Raw genomic sequence first — 23,438 nt, 5'->3', positions numbered from 1 at the left:
GCTCAGGGAAAAATGTTTAGTACTACTACAGCAGCCATCACTGTAGACCTCGATTTACAGTTTGGGAAAGCTTATAGGTTAAGAACTTAAAGCTGATCCACAGTGTACCTATTTCTCTTTTTTGAGATGTAAGTATTCTCTGTAGTAATTAATCAATTTTTGAAAATAGCTGTAGTATTTATTTAAGGGTTGCTGTCAAGAAATAATAATAAATGCTTTGCAGACAGCAGCCCCTACATCATGCTGAAGTGCTGACAGTCGTTAGAGGGCTTGTTCATTAAAACATGGTGTCCTGACCTCCTGCAGAATTCGTAAATGAAGAAATGGAGTGGCTAACAATAGGGATTGAAAACCCTGGAGCTATCCAGGACAAAGTTTCTCACTAGTACAGGGAGCATGCCAAAAAATCTGCGAATGGCCGGGGTTGAAAGCTCTAATAATTTTTTCCTTTTCCTCTTTACTCTGAAATATTCGGCTGCAGAACTGCCCTGGGCAGCTCAGCGAAGGCTGTCTGGACTTAGAGCAGTTGAATAAAACCCTGAATTACATCAGGGTCTGGTCCTGTACTGGTTTAGTTCTCTCCCACAGCTACCTTGTAAAGATGAATTAAAACCTTTCTGCCTTTTCTTTCTTGGGCTGTGCTTTCGTGTAACATGCCTTGAAGGAAGGCAGAAGACAGTCGTGTCCTTGTTATAAACATCGTTTGTTGTTGTAGCCTTGTTTTATTCTATCATTAGGTGTTGAAGCAGGTCCTTCAATCTGTGTGTAAGTGGTTGGCTTGATTTGGAAGGGAGGGATGGTGTTGATACTGTTTTGTTGTCGTGACTCATTTTAATGTTGAGCATCCCAGGAGAACCTGTTTATCCCACCTGCTTCTTCTAGTAGTTGAACTACATAGCTGTGGTTGCAAAAGGAGGTAGTCTGCAGGGTGTCTCATGAAAATGAAGCACTTATCAACTATATCTAGTTGATAAAGTGCTTATTAAAGTAGTGTCAGGGCAGAGGAAATTTTAAAGGAGGTTTTTTTTCAGTCACTTGTCGAAACCTGTTTTCTGTTTAGTCTAAAATACTTAAATAAGTGTGATTTTTCTTTCAAGAATTAGTAGAAATGAATTTGCAAATTTGCTGGCTGTTCATTAGCCAGGGTCTCACTGCTGGGCAATCAGTGACCCGTGCGTCACTGACTGATGAAACCTGGTGGCCTGGATTCATTGAACATAGTTCCTTTGTACCTCCCTGGTGCTGGTTAATGACTGTGTGTTTCACCTTAACTGATTTAAGAATTGTGTTGCAGAGCTATTGCAAGAGTCCATGTTTTCTTGAGTACACCTGACACTGCTAAAATGCAAATATCTTCCGTAGTTATTCGCGAAACCGTACGTATGACACCTATGTTGGGAAAGGTTATGTGATTGCTGGAATGGATGAAGGTTTGCTAGGTGTATGCACTGGTGAAAAAAGAAGAATAATAATCCCCCCTCATCTTGGATATGGAGAAGAAGGGAGAGGTGAGCTTGGCTTTGCATTCAAGTCTTCTGTAATTAATGAGGTTTCCTTTGTTGTTTAGTTCTTCTGTGTATATTTTCATTTTGCTAGCATTTGAAAGGTTTATGAATTAGTTCATTATTTTATGGACATCAAACTGACAAGACCACATCCAGAATTTGCAGGATTATTTAAATTAACTAAATAGGTAGGACAGTAAGAATACAGAACAATCTCACATGTAACTGGTAGCCTGAACTCATTTGGGTAATTGGTGTTTCAGGCAGACTGGTACTTGAATGCCAGGAGCTCTGCAGATCTTCCTTCCTGTGTGTCTTAAACTCTCTATCCTGAAGGAGTTCATCATGCAAAGTTTTCTTCCCCATTCCTTCCACAGCCACAGGTTTTGTGGACTTCTAAGCCACCTCTGTAAATGGTGGATGCATGTAACAGTGAAGTAACCATGTATATGTAATATACAATTAACATTCCTTTGGGAAAACTCATTGCTATCTAAACAGATTGCTGTGAGAGGCTGAATAGGATAACCCTTCTAACTGATCACAGCGTTGTGGCTGGTGTTTCAAAAAGTGCCTCCTGGGATGTTACTTGGATAAGTGATTTAGGAGAAAAGCCTTTCTTCTGGGAATGCAAGATCTGTGCTGTTGATTTGGAATTAGACTCCTTTACCAACAAACTGCAAATCTAGGCCTGGATGTGTCTTGTCAATCCTGGTAATGCACATAAGCCCGGGAAGAGGGGGAAGAAGTTGCCCACTTTTAGGTTATTTTAAGGAACTTTAACCTTTTACATATAATGATGTTCCTTGAAGCATGGGAAGTTCTTGAGAATTTTGATGATCAATCTTGAATTGGTACACAAAACAAAAAAGGGTTATTTAGGGTGGATATTGCTTCATTTCTGCATAATTTAAAAATTCAGAATAATGGAAGTTTTTCCCTTCACCATTGAACTGAGTGCATGTTTAATGCTTTCCGCCATGTTGTTTTTCCTCCTCTGGATGCGGCTTGCATCTGTTGCATCCTTTAATTCTGAATAGAAGAGCAAAATGACTCAGTGGCAGACACAGCAGGAATACATATTCCTACAGGGTGCAGTACCTGGACATCATATGCCTGTTTGGGTACCATTTCTTTCTCTATTTGTCTAATTTGCTTCCTATTTAGGAAAAATTCCAGGATCTGCAGTGCTGGTCTTTGACATCCACGTGGTGGACTTCCACAACCCCTCAGATTCAGTCAGCATTACTGTTCACTACAAACCTTCCAACTGCACCGTACTGAGCAAGAAGGGAGATTACCTGAAATATCACTACAATGCTTCGCTCCTGGATGGAACTTTGCTAGACTCCACGTAGGTGTTTGAATGACCTGGTAGGGAAAATACTCCCAGCAGCTGTGAAGGCAGAATGAAGTTCCTACAAAGCAAGCTAGCAGGGAATAAAGATTTTTTTTTTTAAACTGAGTATTTGTGTAGAATGTATTTTTCTCTATGTCTGCCTGCCAAAGATATATAGGAGGAGGAGACGATGAAAAAGACAATCTGTCATAGCATAATGAGAGAACTAGGAACAAAAAGGGTGTAGGAGTGTGTTGGAGAAGAACATAAACAGTGTGTGTGGAGTGATGAAACTTGTTGCATGGCATCCTGTTTAAATGGGCCAGTTCAAGTGTCTGGGCCAGTGGTGCCAGCACAAGACAGGTCTCATAATGAATGAACTGTCCAGGTTTATTCAGTTTCTTGGGTTCTTTCTTTGTGCTTTGTACTGATTCAGTGCTCCTGAGAGAGGCCTGGTAGGGCTACTTGTTGTGGTTTTGTTAAAGATACCTTGGGTGTGGTTTATAGTAAATGGTCACCTGTCATGTCTGTAGCACATGTTGGTGCTCCTGTGTTGCATTAATACATTTCATATGTATTAAAGTGTCACTTTAAGTGTCAGCATGGAGAAACTGTCAGAGGGCTTGATCGTGGCTGTGAGGATAATTGGCCTCTTCCTCCTCCCTGTTGGCAGTAGGTTTATGAGGGAAGCAAAAGATTGCTCCAGTCTGTCTCCTGTGGAACTGAAGTGAGCCTGGCACACAACTACAAGAATATTTCTGTTAGCTTCCTTTTTTTTGCCTTGATCTTTTGAATAGTGCAAGTCATCCAAACAACATTTTATATTTTGGAAGGGAAGCTGGGAAATGCTATTTTTGACCTGGTTATAATTAACACAGGAAACAGCTCATAGGTTTCACAGTGTACACAATAGCTTGCAGAGCTGAAAAGCTGCCTTAATTTGGAGCACGTGGTGCGATGCTGTAGGCAAGGATGTATACAAGTACCATGTTTGGATTCAAAACACTGTTTATATGTCCCATTTTGTAGCAGGAACCAAGGAATGTCGAGACCATCTTACTCAAAGCAATTTTTAGAGAATCAAAGATCATGAATCATGTGCTCCTAATTTTAAGGCTGACCTCTTAGCCCCTGAATTGTTTTCTTTCCAAATAATACTCCGTTGTACAAGCATGTCCTGCAGAGGCACAGCCAAGCCAAATAACCAAAGAAAGGCGAGCAATAAAGAGCCTTAATGCTGCACACTCTGCTTTTAGAATCACAATACATGTTTAACTTTCGGGCTTCTAACTTGGGATATTTTCTGATTTTAGAAATGAGCCACAAGCAGCAAGGTATAATTCAAAATTTAATATGGTTAAATAGCAGTAGTAGTAGTAGGTATTTGTGTTAGTAACTGCTACATTATAGCGGCTGATTTTGTTAAAGAGATGCCTGATCCATGGGAAAGCACTCAGTTCCCTATATAGAGTTCGTGGTCCTGGGATGAATGTACATCTGGAATTTTTACATCTGCTGAAAAGGCCAATTACAATAGTTAAAAATATGTGAAAGGCAAAAGCCCTTATTTCAAGATAAAATACCTTAAGGGTGTAATTGGCACGATTAATGATTTTAATTGGATTTCATTCAAGAAGCCTATAATTTTAGTGCCAGAGGACATAGCAGCAGCAGAGAAGAAGCACACTTATCTGTGTGGTGCTGGCTGTAACTTGAGAACAACTTCAGGTAACTGTTTGGTAGAACAAAGCATTGGGCATTAAGTTAATTTTTGGCAATGACAGGACACTAGTAGAAACTGCTACTTCTGTGGTTAATTTTGAACAACAGAAATTCTCTATTAAATGGTGATTTTTTTACATTTTTCCCTTCCTATCCAGACACAGCCTTGGCAAGACCTACAACATAGTTCTGGGATCTGGTCAGGTGGTGTTGGGGATGGACATGGGCCTTCAGGACATGTGTGTTGGGGAACGACGGACAGTCGTTATCCCACCTCACCTTGGTTATGGAGAAGATGGAGTTGGTAAGTGCACATCCACTTGGCATCTCCTGAGTGACTGAAACACAGGCACGCATGTTTTATTAGTTCATATGTATAAAATCATAAGGTGACTGTCTCTTAGCTGCTTGAATGGGATTTTTTTTGAGGTTTTTCATGTCCTTATTTTAGTCACTCGCCCTCCACCGCATTCCCCAGTGGAATGAGCATGCTGTCTGTGTTGCATTTCAAGTCATGCTGTTGCTGTGGCCAATAGAAAGACCATCACAGTACAAAAGGGAACACGTGCCCCCAGTAATGTTGCTTTGTCATGACAGAAAGCTCCAGGCAGTCTGGTGTTGCAGAGGGATGCAAACACTGTTTTCCATGATAGGGAGTTGGGTGCCTGTGTTTGGACACGCGACATGTTATTCAGGAAACAAAGCTGTAGGGGACGGGTCAGCACTAATATGTTAGGAAATTCAAAGAAAACTCAAAATTCAGAAAATACATAAACTGAGTGTAAGATGTGAAAAAGTGTATTGGTGCTGTTAAAACTCCAACACAAATACATTTTAAGGCAGCTTTTGAGCATTGAGGCTTACCAATTCTTAATGACAGGGACAGCAGTAATAAAAAGAATGATATAGGAGTGACAAGAACTTCCATGTCCCAGTATGTTGTTTCTGGTCTTCTGAGCTAAAAGATTTGAGGGAAAGCTGTCTATCTGGAGGTCACCATGATCACCAAATTCTGATTTGCATGGAAACAGCTGCATAAGTTGCTATGTTCTTTGAATAGCTCCAGAATGATTTGTAGTTTATAAAGACTGTCAGGCATCATATGCAGAACTCAATGGAGAATTAATTTGCATTAAGAGATAAGAATGTGTTTCCACTTGTGCCTGTCTTCTGTGAAAAATTAAGAGTATTATATATACGCAATGTTTTATACACGATTTTCTATATTATACATTCTGTATAATTGCATAGCTATATATAATAAATTGAAGATTTCCCCATAGCATGAAAAGTCTGCTGTGTGAAATACCTGTCATAGGTATTTGCCATCATTCAAGTTACATTTGATACACATGTTCTGAAACATTTCATGATTTCTTAATGTGTTAGTATATACCCAGCTATCTGAAGAAATCGCTTGTTTGCAGTCTCTTGCAAACAGAAGATTAGAAGTGAGCTTGGTTTTTCTTTTTCAAGACTAAATTAAAACTCCTTCCATGGTTTCACTGGGGTAATATCCCAAGCTGCTGCAATACTGTTGAGTCTCACAGAAGTATGCTGCTTCACAGTGTATTGGTGAGAGAAAGGAAGATAAATTATTTCCACAATTTTAATTTTTTAAAGTAAAAAATGCATGGAGTTAGAATCACACAATTACAGAATGGTTTGGATTGGAAGGGACCTTAAAGATCAACTAGTTCCAACCCCCCTGCCATGGGCAGGGACACCTTCCAGTAGAACAGGTTGCTCAGGGCCCCATCACAACCTGGCCTTGAACATTCCTAGGAATGGGGCATCCACAGCTTCTGTGGGCAATCTGTTCCAGTGCCTCAGTTTTATTATGAAAGGTTCCTTTTATGATCACCCCTGGTGAAGTGAGCAGGAAGACTTGATGGGCTAGGGATCACACCAGAGAAGTGCTTTTTGGAGCAGGAAGATAAATTTAATTATGGATTGAAAGGAAATATTCCTTCAATATGCGTGAGGATAAATACCCCTCTTTGCCATTTGTTGTGACAGAAGGAGAAGTGCCTGGTAGTGCTGTATTAGTTTTCGACATCGAACTGCTGGAACTGGTATCTGGCTTGCCTGAAGGATACATGTTTGTATGGAATGGGGAAGTCTCTCCCAATCTTTTTGAAGAAATAGACCAGAATCATGATGGAGAGGTTCTTTTGGAGGAGGTAAGCTGAGACAATGAAAACACCTGCAGTGGTTTTCTTCTACCACCATCAGTGCCAATGTTGAAGGATGGAGTTTTGCCTGATCTTTTTCTCATTTTCTGAAATGATGTTTGTCATCAAGGGAACGGGAGGGCAGGGTGTCAGCTAAAACATGGTTATCCATCTTTAGAGATAGAGCCAAAAAAAAAAAAAAAGAGGCCATACTGTGTAAGATCATTTACTGTTGTGGTTTCCTTGGTCAACAACAAATCTTTAGGGTGTAAGTGTAAGAGGCAGAGTTGATATCCAACATTCCTTTGCCTTCCTGTATCAGCCTGCATTCCTTGTATCAGCCTTCTCAGTGTCTGTCTCAGTGTTAATTGGCAGTTTATGGTGAATTCTTGAGCCAAAGCTGAGCCTGCAGCAGTGCATCCAGGAACTGTCTAATCTCTTCTGGAGCCTGGCAATGCAGTGGCCACTCCTTACACATGTGAATTGTGTGCTGTGCCGTCAAGTTCTTCCCCTTGCTTGCTTTTAAAATCTGCGTTGCAAGAATGTCATTGGGTGCCTCAGTTGAAAGCCACTTGCTTTTGCCACACCATCTCTGAAAACATAAACCTCTGTGAGGTTTTCCTCTGCCTTTTCTTTCAACTGAGCAGTTCTATTCTTTTATTCTCTTCTGAAGTCTTCTTTGTCACCTTTCTCTGTCCTTCTGTTTTGTCCCTTCTTCTTTGTCTCTTCTTTTCTCTCTGGAGTGGTGCTGTCTGCAGTGCTCAGGGGGCAGGCTGTGGCCCTGTGGAACAGCATGAAATACCTTTGAGGGTTTTAAAACCTAATAGGGTAAAATCGAGTTCTTGTTTTCCCTTTTCCCAGCACTCTCTTCCACCTCTTTGTTTTCCTTTCATCTCCATCTTCTCTCTTATGTTTACCTGCACATTTGTCCTTACAGAGAAGTGAAGAGCTTTTACTGGTTTAGAGAAAGAGGTAGGATGAGGCTGTTGCTGTCCACATCAGCAATCATCCTTCTTGTGTGTTGCTTCCTCTAAGATGCAGGTGGGTGGGTTTCTGCTAAAGTGTGAGCTTCATGTATTGCCATGCAGAATTACTGCCCTCTGTCCATACAGAGCTGTTCCTGTGTCCAACTGTCCAACCCATCTTCCTCCTAAATTATGAAAAAGAAGTTTTCTTGTTATGGGTCCAAAACCTACTAGAATTAGTGAGGAAATCCCTGCTGAGCTTCACAGAGTGATTTAACACATGTCTGTTCTAATTAGTCCAGTTTGGGTGGTAAACTTCATAGGGTAGTAACAGTGTCCTATGTACATTTAATAAGTAGTAAAATGCTGGATAATCGACAACAAGTAAATGCTGCTTTTGTAAATACTCTTCATTTTCAAATGTCCTTTTCACTGTGAGCTGTTTTCTTGTCCTTTCCCTCCTCTTAGTTTTCAGAGTACATCCAAACTCAAGTTGAAACTGGCAAAGGAAAATTAGCTCCTGGCTTTGATTTTGAAAAGATTGTTAAAAATATGTTTGCTAATCAAGACCGGGATGGAAATGGTAAAGTTACTGCTGAAGAATTCAAGCTGAAAGATCAGGAGGCCAAAGAGGAGCATGATGAACTGTAAAGATAAGAAAAAAACCCAAGAATCCTGAGCTGACCTACTGTTCAAACACGTGTACCGGAAGGGGTTTTGGCAAGCATGGTTCTGGAAGGATAGCCCTCAGATAGCTTGTGTCTGCCTGTGCCTGCCTGTGCCTGGGTGTGGGTAGGCTGTTAAAACAGGAAGAGATTTTCAGTTGGAATTGTTAGTAGATCTGAAAAAAGTGTTAAGTGCCTCAAGTGGGATGTACAGACAGGTAAGGGGTGTCCTTCTGTATGTGGTATCATGAACCACATGTGTATGTGGGGTCTGTTTTTATGCTAAAGATCTGAAGTCCTCATTGAACAATATGCAGTCAGTTGGGTGGATGATAGAGAGAAAACCTACCAAGTGCTTTTAAAAGAGTTTTAAAAAACCTTCTGTATCAGAAATATTTGTGTAGGAAAATGAACCAAAATATTCCCCATAAAAATAACCTGTAAAAGTTGTCAGCTGTTGATCCCAGTTCCTTTCAGAAGGCATGAGCATTCTTCCACGTAACTAAACAAACTCACATGGATTTTTGCCAGCAGAAAATCTGATTTGCAAATTGCAGAACATGGCTGTGCCATTGCAAAATTTACATAAGCTGTGACTTAGATTAAAGAGACCTAGAATTGATACTGTGTATGTGTTGGGTTCTTACCTCACGGAATAAAAGTTTTCTACCACCTGTACTGTGTTGAATTAGTAACCTTGACTCTTGCTGGCCAGTGTTCCCATCAGTCATTCCAAAACCTTTCTAGTTGCAACCTTATTTATAGTTTTGTTAGACATTAAATATTAGCATACAGGGTCCAAATGCTGTCATAAATAGTGGACACAGCTGATTTTTGTTGGGCTTCTGTCTCCTATTTTGGGAATTGCTAGATTAAGGAGTAAGTACTTAGAGCTTAAGCAGCAGAGCAGTCTGCAGTGACAAACAAGCAAACAGACAGTGATAGAATCAAGAAACAGGCCCATCTGTTTGTGTGTGCAAACGTTCTGGCCTATCCCTCAACACAAAGTCTGCCCTGGCAATGCTGTTCAGATTCTGTGACTTGAGACAGTCACCCGTTAGCTCGACAAATGCAGCAGAGCTGCTCAGTACTAAATACACGAGACAGACCCATTTTCTGGAAGGCCATGGGATCCCCCTCAGTGCACAGCATGGAAAGAGCACAAACACAGTGAGACACCTACAAAGAGGAGTAGGAAGGGAGTTGTGCTTCCATTATAAGCTTTGTGTCTAGTTTCTTGCTTTCCTTGATCTGTACATGTGGGATGCAAGTCCCTGAGATGCTCTTTCTAAAAACTGGTATTTCAGTTGGATGAAAGCATTTTGTATTGGTTTTTAATGCAGTTCTTACAAAAAGTGCAGTGAAATATTTTTTTGAGTTTGATACCATTAAATGTTGGATAACTGATCTTTTTGTTAAATAAAATGTTGATCAACAGTTACTTTTAAAGTTTCTTTTTTTTTTTCTAGCATTGTGGTGGGCTGGGACCATGAGTTCAAGCAAATACCCTTCTGCAGCTCTCTGCTCTTGTACACAGCAGGCTTCCCCTGCATATGTTCAATACTGCTGTTAATGTCCAGGAAAAATATTTTAAACAATGATTATGGATGATTTTATACCAGATGTAAAAGTTGTGGATATCAGTGACTGGCACTTCCATTCCAAAGGTTTATGTCCAGAATGGCTCCTCAGAAGCCTTACCATCTTGTGAAAGCAGCTCTCTCAGCAGGCTGTTTTTCCCTTTTGCTTTACTTGGAAGCAGACTGCTCACTTTTTGCTGTGGTTCAGTCTCTTCTGTGTGGTGACAGAGCTGAGAGAAGGAGTGGGAAGCAAGTTGTGATTGGAGTACTGCCAGAGGCAGAATTCAATGTGGAAACAGCTCCTTACTCTGTTCTCATACGTACCCCCAAGAAACCAAGTCTGTCTTGTGAATATCCCCCCTCCTTTTGGGGGGTTGGAACTCAATGATCTTTAAGGTCCCCTCCAACCCAAACCATTCTGTGACATCCTGAATTGTTGTGTCTGAGAAAACCTTAGTGAATGAACCCAGTGTTTCTGCGTGGAGGAACACTCCAGATGGATCCCAGGAGGTGGGCTGAAGAATTCCTAGTAAACCAGGGTAACAGAGTTGTCCCCAGGGCAGGTGCAGGACAAAGAGCAGCACTGAACTGCAGTCAACTGGTGATCCCAAAAATTGCTGTGCTGGATTTTTTTGGAAGTGCTTGTCAGTGATGGGATTGCAGGGATGACCTGACCAGTGCCTCTGGCTAGGGTAAGTACATCTGAAATTCTCACGCCATTGCTCCTTAGGACTTGGCAAACATGGCTTATGATCCATCTAAAGATGTTTTTCCTTCGAGAGGAAGTTTTTGTTGCCCCCTCACTTCATGCCTCCAAGCGTGCAGGTTGCCATTTCGGAAATAAGACTGCAGCTTTGGGGAGAATCAAAGAATATATGGAAATCTTGCTGCAAAATAATGGTATTTATACTGGGCATTGCCCAGACCAAGGCATCAGAAGCCAGGCCTGCCCGGCTATATTAGGTTGAACTGCCAGAATTTCTGATCACTAACATAGACCCAGTCATTTTCCTTTCTGCTGGCAGCTATCGGCTTCTCCCTCAAAGGAAAGCTTGGGGCCACCTTCCTCAGCAAAGGGTTGCACTTGGGTTGAATCCTCCATCTATTGCTTGTCAGGGTGTGTGGCAGCCCCTAAAAGTGAGGGCAGTCTGCCTTGCCTGCTCACCAAACCAGAGCCTGGCGGCAGGGGGAGCTGGCTGGGAAGTGAAATTGTGCTGGTGTGGACTGGAAGAGCTCAGCACAGCCCCTGCACCCCCAGCTCCAGTGATAAATAAATCCCTGCAAGTCACCATCCTAGTAGAGAAGGTGGCCAGTGAGGAATGTGGATATAAGGGAGGTATTTTCTACATCAAATTGTAAAATAATTTTTTTTAAGGAGAAAATAGCTATTTAGAATTAATCTAGCAATCTATTTAGAATTTATCTATTAGCATTTTATTGTTAGTATTTAGAATTTGCCTATTTAGAATTTATCTATTAGTGTCTATTATCTCCTAGTATTTAGAACATAGCTATTTAGAATTATCTATAGAATCTCTCTGTTTTGAATTTATTAATTTATAGAATTAGTATCTAGATATTTTTTTACCATACTTAACTGAGATAACTTTATAAAAATCGATGATAACTCTCAAGGGTCACTAACAGCCAGATGTAAGTGGGCTTAGCTAGTGAGGGCCTCTGCAGAACTCAGGCCATTTCTACTCCTCTAACGAAGCAGGCAGGTGCTATTCTCAGAGCTGGCAGCTGACTGCTCTTAGGAAAGGAAGTTGCTGGCAGCTAAGGCTGGCAATTGCTGACTGAATTGTCAGGGGCTCAGTGGAAAAGAAAAGGAACATGGGTGCATACCCAGAAAAATCCAGGTATTTATGAATATTTTTTCTGTGTGATTTTTGTGTCTTAATTTGATAGCAGTACTTTCTGCTGTGTAACTCCATATGGTCCAAATATAACAGATGTTATACTTAAATCAGAATTTGCAGTTGTTGAACTTGAATATTACATTTTTCTGTGTGAAAAAAAAAAAATCTAATTTTCCTTTAAGCTTAAAAATGTCATATTTAGCTAGTATGGGGTGCAAGGTTTTAGCTCAGTTCAGCACTACCAGTGTTTGTTTGACAGTGAGAGGACATTTGAGCTGGCTGCAACATCTGCTAAGAGAAGGATTCATTTTCAGCTAAATAAAAGTCCCAAATACTTGACCTTGGTCATGTACTGCAGACAGAACAGATATTGTGAGTAGAGGAAGAAAAAAGAGTAACATTTACTTAATTTTGCTTATTCCTTTCCTTTAACTTTAGATATACTCTTTCAGCTATGGGAAAATGGTCAGGAAAATGTGTATCTTTCTTTCCAAACTAAATCGTAAGTTAAATAAATTTTTAGGGTTGCAAAATGTTTCTGGTTAGAAATTTTATTTAGAAAGATGTACTACTCACAGCATTTCTTTCTTAAAACTGAAAGGAGAATCTTGATAGCAGTTACAAGAGTTAGACTGGCTGGAGAAGGATGACTTAACCTGTAGCTGTAGAGTTGATTTTGTTTGCAGTTAATTTTGTTCATGGTTTTGGAGAGGCAACTGATAATATAAATTCTTATTTCTGGCCAACAGTCTAGTGATAAACCAATGGGATTTTGATAAAGTGGAGGAGGATGTTTAAAAATGCATCTTGTGTTTTCCCTTAACTACTACATAAGCAAGAGTTACGGTTAGCAGTGGGACGTGAGATGATGAGCAGACATTGATAATCTGCACAGAACTATGGAGGTTTTTAAAATCTGATCTCCTGGTTCAGGTTGATTGCATAAGTAACTGTTTTTTTCTATAAAGCTGTATGAATGGCATTTCAAGAAGTAAATTATTTGGCATAAAAATACCCCTTGTACAGCAAACGGGTTCTATCAAGTAACTGCAATGTGGCTTAATTGCCTTTAAGTGCTAGCAAAGGTTTACTGCTCTAGCAGATCCTTAACACAGGATCTGAGACTAACAGGGTTTAATGATAGGAGAAAAGTGTGCTGGAGATCTTAACTTAGCTGCATCCTTGTGGAAGGGCAAGAATCCTTTTCTTTAAGTGATTGTCATTACAGATTGAACATTTGGTGACTGAACATGCATCGTCCACCTGCTTGGAAGTGAGATTGGAAAATCTTCCTTACATAATGCTTGAAAGATGGTGGCTTGATCTGAAATCCTCTACCAGTTTTAGATGTCCATGTAGTTGGAAAACCATCACGTTTCCTTCTGATATGTGTAGGTTCTAGGGAGGCTGAATACTAATTTCAGTAATTCAGATTAAGATGTAGTTGGAGATCTGTTGTGGTAACTGCTTTTAAAGATGCTTCCTAGTCCTTTTCTATATTGCTCTGCATGTGCTCTTCTATGTGGTTTTGTTCGTTTATTTGTTGGGTTTTGGTTTTTGTTTTTTTTTAAATTGTGGGTTGAATCATGCTGAAGGAGTGGTGGCTTGCTCACCTGCTGAGTGAGGCTGAGGAAAAACTCTGGCGAGAGGATCAATGAGTTTATGTGTATCCTGAGGCAAGTTTGATGGAAACATGGGACACTCTTCCCTTCTCAGAAACACCACACAGAGACACCAGAACTGCCCTCCTCCTTTTCACCATGCTGGGATAATCAGGGAAATCCATTACACTTGTAGTCAGAATGCCAGAGTGTTGCTGATGCATCTCGTGCTGTGGAGCTGTGAAGCTGTGACTATCAGCTACACTTCACATTCTCTAGATTTTAGCTGTTATCTGTATTCCAAAGATAAACTGCCTGTAAATGGAAAACTTCGTCCCAGTGTAAACTTTGGGAGTAATGCCTGGTAATTAGCCTCTTGCAGCTAGAGGTTGGTTGAGTAAGCAGTGCATCCAAACACATTGGTGTTTTTCAGGCCTTTGCCTTTTGGACTTTTATTTGGCAGCTATGACAAAAGAGCCAGCATGATTGCATGTTTAAAAAAGCTCTAAACCCAAGAACCACTAACCCTACTCCCCGTCCCCCCCCCCCCCACAAACCTTAACATCAGCCCAGCTAATGTAAGTTCTGCAGGTGCCTAAAACCCCAAATGTAAACTGTTAAAGAAATTGTGTCTACTGAGCTCCCCTGGAAATGCTGCAGCATCCCCCAAATCCTTGCTGTACCTGGGTGGTGCAGACCAAGCCACTGGGTGGGCAGCCCATGCCGATGGCCATGGGGAGTCACACGCAGCATAGCCCTGCTTGTCCTGCCCACGGTGCTGAAGCTGCAGTGCTGGCACAAGAGGGGCTGTAGGAAGGCTGCTCCCTCTCTCCCAGTTTTGCCGTGATCATCCTGCCCTCCTTCCTGCCCCAGGAAAATGGAGGAGACAGGGAGAGAGGCCACAGGGACTGGGCTAAACTTCACACCCAGTGCCTGTAACTGCTGACTCAGCAGCTGTCGCTGCTGCCTTCAAGCTCTCACCATCTTCTGGCTTTGGCTGACAGGCTCTTAGCAGCTGTTGCTCCCATCTCCTTCTGTCCCTGGCACTGCCAGGGTGCTTTCAGCTCTTTGAGGTTGCTGCTGCTGCCTGAGTCATGCCTCTGGAATGGAAGGCAGCCAAGGCACTATCCTCAAGATCCTCGCCTTGGTTGTCCTACTGGTTTTCTTCGGGTCGGCTTCAAGGCTCCCACCTCTGGCCTCCTGGCTGCCCCTGTGTCAGAACTAGGGAATGACATGACTGTAGGCTCTGTACAAGGAGGACATCATCCCTCAAACACTCTGCCTATTCAGATGCAGGCTGGAATTTCTGAAAGGTCCCTGTGCTCAGCAGTTCCCTGATGGCACAGCATGTGCTGTGTGATTTGTGAAAGGATGCTCACACTGCCCCAGATTGTGCATTGAGCCTCTGCCCTGCATTCAAAATACAGGGATGATTTAATTTCATTTTACTGCAGAGGATTCAGAGGTGGGGCATGGAAACTACTCTCTCTCTCTCCCCTTCTTGGAAAAGTTCCAGCAAGGGTGGTAACAGATGTAAAGCTGCTCATTTGGAAAAAATATGTCTGGTCATACCAAGTCAGAAATTCGATAACAGACCACAGGCTGTAGGGAAAGGCCATTTCTTGAGATGTGTATTAATTCTGGTGGAAGAGAATGCAGATCTAAGCTTTCCTGTATTTTCATTACAATTCCTCAGGGAGTGGAAGATGGCACAGTCTCTGCTCTGTATAAAAGAAAGCAAAGGGGAACAATGATTATATTGCGCATTAGGGGAGTTGTATGATTTCCTCTCTTTTATTAATGAATAGATTTAGTACAGCTGAGACCTCACAGGACCAGGGTCACAACATCATCTTTAACTTATCCTGCAACATATCCGAGCAAGCTTCCCAACTTGTGGCTGTATTAAGCTGTGTCACTCTGTGCACAATGCTGAGAGGTGCTGTAATGTGCTCAGTAATTCAGGGGAAATACTTTCTGAAGAAATTTTGTATGGTGAGGGTGGTGAAACTGGCACAGGTTGCTCAGAGAGGTGGTAGATGTCCCATTCCTGGAAACATCCAAGGTCAGGTTGGACAGGGCTCTGAGCAGCCTGGTCTAGTTAAGGATGCCCCTGCTCATTGCAGGCAGGCTGTGGACCATTACCTTGTGAAACTATCTGTTGTTACAAAGATGAGAAATTTTATCTCAGACACACTAGCTTAAAACATTTTTCCCATTTGACAGAGGATAAGGGAAGAGTAAGGATAGAGAATGTTTTGCAATGACAGAAAAATATGAAGAAGAAACACTTTGCCTGAACTGGGTGAATAAAAGCATTTTTACTGAAGAAAAATATATGTATGAAAAACTTGTGTGAAAGAATGTAGAATATGAGTAAGATCTTTCAAAGTACAGCTGAGACTGAAATGTCTTTGAAAAGGCAACACAAACGCACAATCTCTTTACAGAGCATTTACACCTTCAATTTTACAAAATAGCCACGTTTTCTAAAATGCTCCTCTGAAATGCCTGATTAAAAAGGACAGTGAACCACAGTATCCCATCAGCAGCAGTTTATCACATCTATAAATCCAATCTAGATCTCGTTATAACAGGAGTGTGAGACGATAAAGAACAGTGTAAGAGCAGTAAAAGGAGCTTGTAGTTGACAATTGATACCATATATATTCCATAATACCAAAATGAAGATAAAAGTTTTAAATTAAATTAAACAGTTCCATCAATGAGTAATAAGTACATCTAAGATAGCACATGTGTGCTCTTCTGTCCAGTTGCCTCCTGGAAGGAATGGAGTGACTTGAGACTGCAATTTACAGGATTTTCTGTAGAATGGAGTTGGCAACATCCAGGGATTCATCTTTCACCAAGACAATATCATAAGAGTCCATGTATTTTTCCAAAAGCTCATCTACCTAATTGCAGAAGGGATAAAGAGAAAGACCCCCTTAGTTACAGAATTAATTATTGAAAGAGTTTTTGTCATTAAAATATTGCCCAATCTTTCCACCAGATTCTGGGAATAAGCCATGCAAATAATGTATCACTCCTACAAGTGAATTCTGCAGGAGGACAGAGTAGGAGTGGCCTGACCTAAAGTGCATTCCAGGATATAATACCTCATGTTTATTCCAGGATCTCACACACAGAGGTACTGAAAGAAGAACTACTTCTGGAAGGGCAGGGAGAAATATAAAACTGAAGTTTTCTCTCTCCTCAGTGCAAACGGCTGTTCATTATAACTTTGCAAATAATTGAGTGTCAGTTAAAAACCGCAAAAAATAAAAAGAAAAGAGGAGAGACTGCCTGGATTTGTTATTTGGGAGATTATAATTTTTCTCAATTATCAATTCAGTACTGAAAGGAGGAGGAGCCATAGGAATTTAAAAGAATTAATTTTTATAGCCTCTGAATTTTACTTCTCTAGGAAATACCTGTTTGGAAGTAGTTCTGTACAAAAACCAAGGCAATATATACTTGTGGTTTTGAGCTCATGGGTTAGAAAAAAATCCTTGAAAAATGTTTGAAATTTCAAACCAAATATGGGCTAAGTACTTGGTTTGATATCTGAACAGTATTATAATGAACCTGTTTCTAACTGCCAGTGCTTCATTCAAAGCTTACAAGGTTATGTAGGGCTACTTACTTTATCATTGAGATAGCCAATCTTAAGAATGTGCTCAACATTTGCTACTCCATCTGCCATACTCAAGTCTCCTTGAGAATCACCCAGCAGTATGATATTGCTGTTGTCTTTTAGCTGTTTGAAGTACTCTGTGTTCTTCAAGGCACCATCATGTTTGTTGTAAACGTGAATCAATTCTCCTTTAAATCCTTTTAATATTCCCTATTGAAAAAAGCAACACTGAAGTTATTTTTGGTACCATTAAGGCAAGATAGAATCTATAATGAAAGAGGTGATAACTGTTGAGCCAACATTGAACTACGTAATCTGTGATGATGAACAAGATAAATTTAGTGTTGAGTAATGTAATGGCTGTGACAGCACTGTTAAGAGCAGGCAGACAGTGATTCTCCCTGCTTGGAGGGGTATCTACATCTCTCTCTATATCTGTATCTTGTAGTGTATAGAAATAGCTACTAAATACCACAAACACTGTGGTATTTATCAAATATGTTTGATAAGAATGTGTTATCTCATACGTACATTTTCATCAAAATCCATGAAATTGGAAACCACTTTTACATTCGAATGGTAGACCCCAGCCTGGTGGATTACTTCCTCAAGAATGTCACCAATCCCAGCAGAAAATATGAACACAGGAATATTATGTTCACTGAGCTTATCAAAGAAGTTCTCATACCCTTCTCTGCAACACAAGAATGAAAATACAAATCAAATCTCAAATAAAGAAAGCCAAGAAAAGTCTGAGTTTTTAGGAGACAATCACATCATCTTTGGAAAAGAATTACTATTTCTTGAGCACTTCATTTCTTTTACTTCACCTTTTTAGGTCAGCAAGAACCATCAATCTAACACAAGGCATGTTAGCAAGAAACTGCTGCATCAAGCTATTTAGTCTTGGTCTGTATAATTTTTCCCTCCAAAACATCTAATAATGTTTTAAAGATGTAAAAACACTTCCCCCTCCCTAAGTACTCCAGAACAAGCAAGCAGCTAGCAGAATTCACTCTAGCTACTATCAGGCTGTACATCTCCTTTCTATCTTCCTTGCTTAAATATGTGACTTTGTATAGGGTCACTACTATAAAACAGATTTTGTTTTTAAATCCTGGAAAAATATATTGTTGCTCTTTCCTGAAAGTTTTTTAATGTTCAGTAACCTATATACAGTATTCCAGGAACAAGATAATATTATCTCTATATGCTTTCTCCATACAGACATAGATTGGTAGAATTTTACATTTTAAAAAAGTATTGTGAAAGTTTTAGCTTGTGGATGGAGGTTCAATGCACATGGACTTAGGCTTTCAAACAGGCAGAGACTGGGTGCTTGTCTGTTGTACAGAAAATAAGGATTCAGTCAGCGTTATAAACAAATACTTCCACAATTTAAGTTCTAACATCCTGTTTCAGTAGTCCAAAATTTACAGACAGTTTTAGAGGGGTTTCAAAGAGATGGGAGCCACAGCACATTTTGAACAAGGATTTTGCTGTCTTTTAAACTTGCCTTCAGCCATAGAGGAAGAACAATATTTAACACAACATATGAAACATGTTTCTCAACTGTTTCTCAAAAAAATTAAGTTAAACTCCACATTGCTTTTAAAAAAAAAAGGATCACCAGTGAAATTTTCAGAGGATGAAAGTCTTCAGGAATGAAGCTTCTAGAGATGAGACTAAAAAAAGTTCCAGATCTCTGCTTCATACAGTGTGATTATTTTCTGCATTTAGATACAACACACCAATAAAGTGGGAGCACAGAGAGCTCAGTGTGGTCCAAGGTTAAGGTGTCACATTCTCAGGGACGTGTGTGGGTTTTTTAATTTCCCTTTTCTTTTTTTCTCCTCCCCCCAACACTCAGGAAGAATCTACAGAAAATACTCTGAAACAGATTGATATCATTCAAATCAAAAGGAACTTACTTCAGCATAACATCAGATTCCCTTACAATTTCTGCAAACTTGTCCTTCTGTAAGCCTTGTTCAATGAGTAGTGCATGAGATTTATGGTACCTAGAACATAAACAAAAAAATGGGTTGAATGTTGCTTACTAAGATTCACCTTTCATTAAATTTCATAATGAAAAGCATCGTGTATGGGTAATTCTTGCTTGTTCAAGTGAACAGCAAAACAGAAGCAGTTTTGTACAAAACTTGAAGAAATTAATTCAGTTAATGTGATAGCTAAGAGCTAAGTACTGGCATTAATTTGCTTTTGAAAACTTATTACATCCAACCTTAGTACAATTTGAACACAGGAGGTGTCTCTTACCATTCTACCATGTAGGGGTATTTCTCTTCAATGGTGAGAGCTGGATCAATTTCAATGGCATAATAGGTTTCTTTCAGCTGCAATAACTGAAGGGGAAAAAACCCATCAGATGTTTAATGTATTTCATAAAATAACACTTAGCATTTAGTCTAAGCAATCAAAATAATATTTTTGTCAGGGAGTAATGACAGATGTCTGTACAACAAATCAAATGGTTGCAGGTTTTTTGTTTACCTTTTTCCGACATTCGTCTGTGATGATCTTTGAGTTATCAATGATGTCTGGGGAAGGGGTGAAAAAAAAAAAAAGACAGTTAAACAAGATGGTACATTTCTTTTACTTTGCTCTACAACACTGTAAATGGCACAGATGACAATGTCTGGTGACATACCAATATATTTCCTCAGAACTTTTCTTACCAGCAGCCAGCAAAAGGCACATTTTTCTTCATAAGTATAAAGATGCCCTTCCCTTCATCTCTGAATTACAAGGTCAGTTACAAGCTTTTGTATCTGTTTCTTGAGATTTAATTGTTTCTGAAATCATCCTGAGGCATTCTGTATGTTTAAGAGTTCCCACTTCTCCTTGTTTGTTCCAAAAAGACTAGAGCATAAGGATAAAATTGCCCAGAATTCTAAGGAGTTTGCTATCTGGTTCTTGCAGGTGTCAGGACTATGATGGGCTCTTGAAAAATAAAAGTCAACCATACCATATTTAGCCTCTAACATCTGAGGGTTCAAAACTTAATGCTTTAATTGTGAATGAAAACTTATCTGATTTAATTCACACAGATTTTGATTAATATAAATATACACATAAAAACACAGTCACTAGAATACTTCATCAGTAGAATGTGCAGGTTAGCTAACAAGTCAATAAAATCTCATTAGGGAATAAATTGAATAGAAAATTAAACTAAAAGGAGTGAACAAATCAATCTGTATTAAAAAAAAAAAAGTACTCACTATGACAAGTTGGACATCTTTTTCCATTGTAGGAAAATCTACTTAATGTCATATCAAAATCTGTAATAATCTATTTAAGGAAAGAAAAAGCAAAACTGTCTTACAACACGGAGGGACAAAATAAAGAATGGCTAGAAATTCTGAATGAGCAACAATAGCTGCAGCTGAGTACCATGTGTGTCACAGAAACCTCCCTATTCTATTAAACCATTGTCATGGAAGCTAGCATATCCCAGAAGAATAACGTTTTTTCTAACCAAACTGTTTTTCTCATTACTTTGGTGAGAATATTTCCTGAAATTACTAAGCTTCTATGCTTATGTCATTTACTTAACTAGTGTCTGGCTGAATTACAGTTGAATGAACAAGGACTGTTAAAAGAGTTAACATGTCTAAGTTTTGGAGACTTCTTGAAGGTTGAATTCTATTACATATTTATATATATGCTTAAATTTTTTGGCATAGAGTAACAATCCCACAGTTGCTTTTATTCCAAACTGGTTACACCTTTACCTGAAGTTTGGCAGCTCCACCTTTGATGAGGCCACAAATAATCTCCTCTACTCTCCCTGGGTCCTTAATATGGACAGTCTTCTTCTGAAACTCTGGCATCTATGAAGAGTAAGAACATAGACATAAATACATAAATACACTTACAGAGGAAAACTTACTAGGCAACACCTGCTATCCATCAGATTGGAAGCTCTGCATCTACAAACAGTTTCACGTGACATCAAGACATGGTCAGGACAGAAAGACAAGAGTAAGAAGAAACAGAAGATACTCTGGATGTATTAATCAATGACTGTATACTGCTCTGTTTACTTTCAACATCCGTTTTCATTTCCTAATATCACATTGTTCAGTAAGTTGACACTCATCGAAAAGAAAATTTTATTTGTAGGAAATAAGGGAGATGTGTAGGAACAGGACATATGGGATCATCTTGTGATTCAAATATGTCACTAGGAGATGGTAAATCTTAAAATTAACTCTCTTTGCAATTAATATGCCCTTAAAGTGTCAACAGAGATAAAGAAGACATCCATTGTTTCCTTGAGAATGCTGAATGTCAGCTGAGTGCTCCAACACAACAAGGCTGTACAGTAATCCCTGCTCCCTAGCCAGTCCATCAGTTGCTACCATTACCTATTTCACTGCACACTTTTAAAGTAACACATGACATCATATTATATATTCCTTTTGGATGAAGTATACTTCTTGAATACTATGATAAATGCTGAATTTTGTGTAACAGAAGAAAAAAAACCCCAAAACTTTTTTTGGAGAAAAGTATTCTTTTTCTCAGATGCTCACTGGATAAATTTTCCCCCTCTTCCTGAATGAAAAACCCCAGTGTTCTTCAATCTTCTTTTGCAGAATACTGTTTTTTAAATCTCTGGTATTTCTTGATGTTGTCTTGGCCCATCCACTTGAACCATACTCTTTTTCCAACACAGCATCCATTAGACTGGGAGCATAACCTTTCTGCTCTGCTCTGACAAGGCCTCGCTGAAGGGTCACTTTGGCCCATGTCTTCAGGTAACATCTTTGCATGTATGTTAAAATACGTGCCTCGTGTTAAGAGTAATATGGTGAGAATGATTCAAACTCAGTTGGTAATGACCAAATAGTCTTCAAAATGACTCCTAGGCAGAAACAGGTATTTGTGCAAAGTGCTAAATTTTACATTTAATCTTTCTGGATTGTATATTTTCTTCCATGACAGTGCTCCTATCTTTCAGTATAACAAATAATTCTAATCCCCACTGTGCTTATTGCTACTTTCTGGCTGATATCCTCAAAGAGACTACTGAAATCAGAAAACAGAAATCCTTCTAGAATCCTAATAATAAGTCTCTGATAAATTTCCAAGTTTTTCCACCCATTCAAAAAGTTTCACCTATACCAGAGTATCTTATCAAAAATTCTATCCTGAACAGGCTATTCACTACTTCTTTGCTTTAAAAATCTCATAAAGAAATAAACTGGATTAATTTCACTTCGTTTAAAATAATTAAGGTTTTCCTTTCCCATCCTTTAGCAAAGACATTTTCTGTAAAAGTGGTATCTCCTAAGCCAATATCCCTGAGTTTCCTGTGGTGTTGCAGTGCCTTGCCACTACTTCTTTTAGCACAGCAAATTCACAAAAAGTACATTAGGATTGACTTCCAGCTCTCAGCTATTTCCCAGGCTGGGAGTCATTGAGAAAGCTAATGAGTGTTAACAAGATACAGAATTACTGAAAAATATCCATTAAAGAATTCACTAGTCTTTTGAGATACACCTTTACAAAGCATTTCTTTATTCACAATTAGCAGCACATCTAGCTTCACAAAAAAAAATTATTAATAATCTGTAACTCTTGAAAGGTGTTTTATGGTATTTCTTTTGTATGTTATATGGTGCTGGTAAACAAGAGTAAGCTTTCCACTTTTTTTCTGGGTATACAACATTCTTTATAATGAATCACAAAGCACTTTGTGCTTGGTAATTTTTTAAGTGTAAATTGACTAATTCCTCTAACTTTCAGCAAATTATATATGTATTTTTAGATCTGGAATGCAAAAATTAAACAAAATGAAATCTAAATGCATGCTTTTCTAAGAAGTAGTTCAAGCATTATTTGGTTTACTCAGATACTAATCAACAGATTTCCTAATAGAACTAATTTAAACAGATTGGGGGAGATGGAGAGATCAGAGGAAGAGACTGGATGAGGAAAATTGGATTGTTTGGTACTGTTTCATTTCAGACTGAGCCCTTTCGTAAGTTTCTGAAACAACCCGAGGAAAAATCTTCTTGGTAAACACTTTAGTAGATCATGTTAAACAAGACATTGCTTAAGATTTTAAGTATGATGAAAGCTTCCTGCTTTGATGTTGTAAACTACTCAAGATCAGTTTATAAGATTAACTTATTTCTAACACATTTTTCATTTTTGCACACAAATTGGTTGACGAGTATTTTAATTTAGGGCTGGGGGAAAGTGTTCTGCAGCAACCCAGACATTTTCAGTCTCACAGACACTTTCATAGGAAAAAACAAGTCTACGTTACAGATGTGACACCTGGCAAAGCCTCAGACAAATATGGTCAGTCAAAATAGCCACTTTTCCCATCACTAGTTCCTTGTATTAATAT

At 39.3% G+C, this 23,438-nt stretch overlaps 2 protein-coding genes across 9 annotated transcripts in view; one reads left to right on the top strand and one right to left on the bottom strand.

Annotated features, from left to right (window-relative positions):
- Positions 1 to 23,438, top strand: part of FKBP9 (FKBP prolyl isomerase 9) — a 44,730-nt gene that overhangs the window by 8,737 nt on the left and 12,555 nt on the right. Inside the window, exons 6-10 of one of the 3 annotated variants that reach the window (XM_032105369.1) lie at positions 1,363 to 1,508; positions 2,673 to 2,859; positions 4,725 to 4,870; positions 6,586 to 6,749; positions 8,174 to 9,811. In XM_032105369.1, coding sequence (XP_031961260.1) covers positions 1,363 to 1,508; positions 2,673 to 2,859; positions 4,725 to 4,870; positions 6,586 to 6,749; positions 8,174 to 8,356 — 826 coding nt within the window. In that variant the 3' untranslated portion in view covers positions 8,357 to 9,811. Of the gene's footprint in view, positions 1 to 1,362; positions 1,509 to 2,672; positions 2,860 to 4,724; positions 4,871 to 6,585; positions 6,750 to 8,173; positions 9,812 to 23,438 lie in introns of those variants that run through there. The other 2 variants (XM_032105379.1, XM_032105389.1) reach the window with 2 other exon arrangements.
- Positions 13,837 to 23,438, bottom strand: part of NT5C3A (5'-nucleotidase, cytosolic IIIA) — a 28,413-nt gene continuing 18,811 nt past the window's right edge. For all 6 annotated transcript variants that reach the window (XM_032105400.1, XM_032105406.1, XM_032105428.1 and 3 more), the window contains 8 exons: positions 20,809 to 20,907; positions 20,296 to 20,365; positions 19,565 to 19,611; positions 19,331 to 19,416; positions 18,982 to 19,071; positions 17,582 to 17,744; positions 17,060 to 17,260; positions 13,837 to 16,328 (listed from right to left, as the gene is read on the bottom strand). In XM_032105400.1, coding sequence (XP_031961291.1) covers positions 16,227 to 16,328; positions 17,060 to 17,260; positions 17,582 to 17,744; positions 18,982 to 19,071; positions 19,331 to 19,416; positions 19,565 to 19,611; positions 20,296 to 20,365; positions 20,809 to 20,907 — 858 coding nt within the window. In that variant the 3' untranslated portion in view covers positions 13,837 to 16,226. The remainder of the gene's footprint in view (positions 16,329 to 17,059; positions 17,261 to 17,581; positions 17,745 to 18,981; positions 19,072 to 19,330; positions 19,417 to 19,564; positions 19,612 to 20,295; positions 20,366 to 20,808; positions 20,908 to 23,438) is intronic.

The sequence above is a fragment of the Corvus moneduloides genome, chromosome 1 (assembly GCF_009650955.1).
Source record: "Corvus moneduloides isolate bCorMon1 chromosome 1, bCorMon1.pri, whole genome shotgun sequence".
Taxonomy (NCBI): domain Eukaryota; kingdom Metazoa; phylum Chordata; class Aves; order Passeriformes; family Corvidae; genus Corvus; species Corvus moneduloides.
This window is presented reverse-complemented; position numbering and strand designations above follow the sequence as displayed.